Raw genomic sequence first — 5,584 nt, 5'->3', positions numbered from 1 at the left:
ATTGTCTCGAATAATAGATATAATCTCGAATACATCGTCTCGAATAATAGATATAATCTCAATTACATCGTCTCGAATAATAGATATAATCTCGAATACATCGTCTCGAATAATAGATATAATCTCAAATACATCGTCTCAAATAATAGATATAATCTCGAATACATCGTCTCGAATAATATATAATATTGAATAGTACATCACTGGCTAGGTAGCTAATTAAAGATCGAATACTGCGGCACGGGCGGTGGACACCCAAAGAGAAGGAACCCTCACAGGATCATAGCTGAAGTGAGATCCCTGAAAAAACTGCCAGGTATTGGAGAACCTACCGCCCTCTAACGCAACCATGTAGCGATGGACGTGCTCGTCCTCCTCCCTGACACGGCGACGTACCACCTCCGGCGGGGCCGGCTCCCTCCGCACCGAAACTGGCCCACGCGAACGCCACCAAACGAGATCAAGGTCGACGACTGGACCCGGGGCCGGGTTCCTCATCAAGCGGCGCGCCCCTCCAGGCAGCACCTCCCAGTGCCAGCCCGGCGGAGCCCAGTCCCGGACATGGGTCAGTCGGACGTCGTCGCGGACGGGTCGACGGCGAGGATGCGGGCCGGGCATCGTCGAGAACAAATACTAGCTATATGCCCACAAAAAGTAACATTTTTTTAATGATTGGATTTTGATAACTAAAATTTCTAACATTTCTATATAACACTAATTATGCTATCATTGCATATGTCAAAATTGTATATGCTATTTCATACTAATTAAGAATCTAACACTAAAAATAGAAAACACAACTTTTATACATCCATTAAAAAGCTGAAAAACAACATTATATGAAAAAATTCCATACTAATTAAACACTAATTATATCCATCTAACATGCATTCATACATATATACTAGCGAAAAAAATAATAATCTAGAAAATCTAAACTAATTAAACATACAAAATACGTATATACTAATATATACATGCATTAATTCATACATATGTACGTGTGTGTGTGTGTGTTCATCATGCTTGTGTGTGTGTATGGGCTCGGGGAGGGGCGGCGCCCATGGTGGCCGACGGGGGCGAGGGAGAGGGGTTAGAGGGGGAGAGCTCACAGCGGGGCGACGGCCGGGGGCGGCGACGGGCCGGGGCGTGATGCGGGGGCGGCGACGCGGGGACGGCGCGATGGGGACGGGCCCGGGGCAGCGTCGACAAAAAATTTTTAGTTAACTGAATATGCACTGTATATAGTGTAGTCAGTCCATTGAAACTGTATGTATGAACTTAACTAAATTTTTTTAGTGTTCAAAAGATTTTAACTGAATATGTATCAGTTTCACCTAGTAATTTTTATTATTTATTTGTGCACTGTGTATACTTCAGTTTGTTATTGATTTTAATTATTAGAAATGTATGCATAGAAATTAATGTGTAGCTTCTTTGCTTTGTAGTTTGTGTGATGATGTGTGGGAAGTTAGGCTCCACTTTCATGACAGGGACAATTTGGAAAGGACCATGTGTGTTTCAGACATAACATTTCTGAATCTAATAGCACTAATAGAGACAGCAGGCTATGGAGAGGATGATTACATGTACTTTGTTAGGGATGCTGGCTTGGGAGTAGCTGGTTTGGAAGAGATCTGTGATGATGACAAGGTTGATGAGATGCTAGACCACATTGCCAACAGAGATCAGACCATAGTTAATCTGACAGTAGTTAGGGGTAGTGAGCCCAGACCTGGAGATTTAAACATAGGTCATGTTTGTGAGCAGCAGGTCCCTATAGGCAGTGATGGAGAGAGGACTGTTTATGAGGTCAGTGAGGAAGGTGTGGTGTACAGGTCACCATCCAAAAAAACAAGGAGAGTTGCACAAGTTGATGAGCAGGAGGCACAAGATATGGATCAAGGAAATGCAGGAGATGTTGATTTGGAGCAAGAGGAGTTGGGAAAGAACTATGGAGCTTAAGAGGAGGAATAAAATACAGAGGTATAAGAAGCATAAGAAGAGTGTTGAGAGGGTGGAGGCAGTTAAAAGAAAACTTCCTGTTTTACTAACTGAAGATGACTCTGACTTGGAGCAAGATGAGGATTTCATGGCTAGGATGGCTGAGATGAGGAGGCAGAGACAGGACCCATTTTTACACTTTGAAGGTGACACTGATGTTGAAGAACCTTACGAGCTAGAAGAAGAGGTAGTGCATGAGGAACATGGAGAGGATGAGGAGCATGGAGAGGATGAGGAAATTGAAGAGGAGGTGGTACCACAAGGGGAAAAGAGGAAGAAGTTGAAAGTAAGAAAGGGGTCAACTAGTAGATCACATGCAAGTTTGGAGCAAAAATTTGAGGATGTTTGGGTGCCATCATCTGATGAGGATCCAAATCCTGGTGATTTGAAGGAGGAGGAGGATGATGGGGCAGTACCCCTAGCTTTTGTGCTTGGCAATAAGAGTAGGGCCAAAAAACCCAAACCAAGAATCTGGTATGCTGAGGATAGAGAGAGCCCAGAGATGCAGTTTGTAAAGAAGCTTTGTTTTGAAAGTGTTTACCAATTTAGAAGGGCACTTCTCACATTCCACATAGCTCAAAACAGAAACTATCAGTTTCATAGGAACTGCAATGACAGAATCATAGCTATTTGCAGACATGAAGATTGCCCTTTTTTCATTGCAGCTTCTGTGTTGGCAAATGAGAGAACATTTTGCATTAGAAAGGCAAATTTTTTGCACACATGTCCAGCTGTAGCAGAGAGCACCAAGGTGACTACCAAGTGGGTCACACATCAGGTGTTAGAAGCAATAAGAACAGTCTTGAATACATCAATAACTACAATAATGCAAAATCTGAAGAGCAAGTATGGAGTTGAGATCAGCACTCATATGGCCTACAGGGCTAAGAACAAAGCAGTTGAGATGGTGCAAGGAGATCAGAGGGGTCAGTATACCAGGATCAGGGCTTATTTGCAGGTTGTCTTGGACACAAATCCAGGTAGTAGGTGCATTGTCACTACTAAGTTCTTCAAGGAGCATCCAAGCAAAAATCCAAGGTTCCATGGCCTGTTCATCTGTTTGAATGCTTGCAAGGAAGGATTTCTGAATGGATGTAGACCATTCATAGGTGATTACTTTACTTTGTTTAGTTTGCCTTGTTTGAATGTCTTGTTTCTGACTTGTGTTGTGTGCCATTGCAGGTGTGGATGGATGCTTCATCAAGCTGTCTACTGGCCAACAAATCCTGGCTGCCACAGGAAGGGATGGGAATAATAACATATGTCCCATTGCTTTTGTAGTTGTGGACAAAGAAGACACAGAAAGTTGGACTTGGTTTCTATCTGAACTGAAGATAGCAATCGGTGGAGAATCAGGGAGATTTGGTTATTACACCATAATCTCTGATAGACAGAAGGTAATTCCCATGTTTAGTTGTATTTTATAATAAACATTGCTTAGTTCATAATTGCATAGTTCACAATTGCATAGTACATAATTGCTTAATTAGTTGTTGGTCATATACATTGCTTAGTTGTGATTATGGTGATTTCTCCAAACAGGGTCTTCTTAAAGCTGCAAACAATGTATTCCCCAACTGCCCACATAGATTCTGCCTTAGGCACATCTATCAAAACTTTCAGACTGCTGGTTTTAGGGGGTCAGAATTAAAGAAGTACATGGATAAAGCTAGTTACTCTTATACTGAACATGACCATCTTGCTGCAATGGATGCTCTTAAAAATGAGTGCAAGGCTGCTTGGGCTTGGCTTAACAAAGTTCCTAGAGCTGCTTGGGCTAGATTTGCAATGGACTTCAATTGCAAAACTGACCTAGTTGTCAACAATATTAGTGAGGTCTTTAACAAGATGATATTAGATGTGAGGGGCAAACCAATAAAGAGCATGATAGATGGAATCAGGACAAAGTTGATGGTTAGGTTCAATGGCAATAGGACTAAGACAGAGGTAGCCAAGTGGGATATATGCCCAACATATGCTGAGTTGCTTGAAGAAGCAAAGAAAAATTCTAGGAACTGTCAAGCATTGATGGCTGGGCCAAATATCTACCAAGTGACAAGCAATGAGAGAAGTTATTCAGTTAACCTACAGCATAGGACATGTGGGTGCAGGAAATGGGATATGACTGCAGTCCCATGCAATCATGCAGTATCAGCTATCACCAAAGCCAAACTGAGGCCTGAAGACTTTGTACATGACTTTTTCAAAAAGCCAATGTATCTGGCAGCATACAACCCCATCATATACCCTGTACCAGGACAAGATCTATGGCCCAAGACCAATACCAGAGACATAGAACCTCCAGTGTTCAAGGATAAGCCAGGGAAGAAGCAAACCAAGAGAAGGGGCCAGTTTGAGCCACCAGCACCCAAAGATACATCTAGGATGGCTTCAATTACATGCAGCAACTGCCAGCTTGTAGGTCACAGATACACATCATGCAAACAGACTCTAAAACCAGGCTTAGCAATGAGAAAGAACAAGCACCAGGTTTGTACAAGCATCACAGATACACATCATTTTGTTTTCTAACACTTGAATGTATTAACTTGCTACAATTCTTATATGTAGTCTAGCAACACAGAGGAGGGTAGCACACAAGGAAGCAGGGCAGCTTCTTCAACAACTCCAGCACCAAGGGGATCAACAAGTGGAGCACCAAGGGCAGCTTCTTCAACTGCTCCAGCACCAAGGGCAACTTCTTCAACTGCTCCAGCACCAAGGCCAACTTCTTCAACAGCTCCAACACCAAGGGCAGCTTCTTCAACTGCTCCAGCACCAAGGGCAACTTTTTCAACTGTAGGTGCAACAACAAGGAGAGCTTCTTGGAACCCACCAAGACAGAGAAAGCAACCCAGCAGGCTGAAAGACTATTTCTATGCTTCTGGGAACTGATGTTGAACCTTGATGATGATGTGATCTAGCTTATGGTACTATAACCTTGATGATGATGTGATCTATGCTTCTGGGAACTTATGGTACTGTAATCTGGTTGAACTAGTAATTGCTATGTTGTTGGATCTGGTTTCATGATATGGTACTGCAATCTATGAATCTATATGATGCACTGTACTTAAGCCTCTCTATTTGTGTCAAGTTGGCTTGTTGTTATGGCCATTACAATGTTCACTAGTTTAGGCTAAACTAGTAATTGTTATATGATGCACTATTGTTGGATTGTTAATATGGCCCTAGGGTCAAATCATCGATATGTCGACAAGATGAGGCTCAGGTAAACCTAGGGTCAAATCATCGATATGTCGACAAGATGAGGCTCAAGGTAAACCCTAGGGTCAAATCATAGATATGTCGACAAGATGAGGCTCAGGTAAACCAAAGAGTATCCCAAAGCAGTTTTTTTATTCTCGTCGACAAAAGTAACATTTGGACGTGGCTTTGTTGGCTTTCTCCATTCTTGAAGGGAGATCGGGAGTTGGTCCTTCACAAGAACTCCGCACTGACGAACGAACTTGTCCGCAATCTTCTTAGGCGCTAATGGTTCGCCGTTAGGTTTGAATGCCTCGATATTGTACTTTACGCCCTCCTTCAACTTTTTGTTCGGGCCTCGTTTCGTCCTTTT

At 42.7% G+C, this 5,584-nt stretch overlaps 1 protein-coding gene across 1 annotated transcript; it reads left to right on the top strand.

The window, feature by feature from the left end:
- The first annotated feature begins 2,101 nt into the window (after positions 1-2,101).
- On the top strand, positions 2,102-4,928 carry LOC147957580 (uncharacterized). Its single transcript, XM_087531772.1, has 4 exons — positions 2,102-3,113; positions 3,187-3,401; positions 3,547-4,494; positions 4,599-4,928. Exons 1-4 carry the CDS (start codon positions 2,102-2,104, stop codon positions 4,926-4,928), a joined length of 2,505 nt encoding a protein of 834 aa, XP_087387898.1.
- Positions 4,929-5,584: the final 656 nt, after the last annotated feature.

Source organism: Triticum urartu, chromosome 7A (assembly GCF_056163025.1).
Source record: "Triticum urartu cultivar PI428250 chromosome 7A, HENAU_Tu73, whole genome shotgun sequence".
Classification (NCBI taxonomy): domain Eukaryota; kingdom Viridiplantae; phylum Streptophyta; class Magnoliopsida; order Poales; family Poaceae; genus Triticum; species Triticum urartu.
This window is presented reverse-complemented; position numbering and strand designations above follow the sequence as displayed.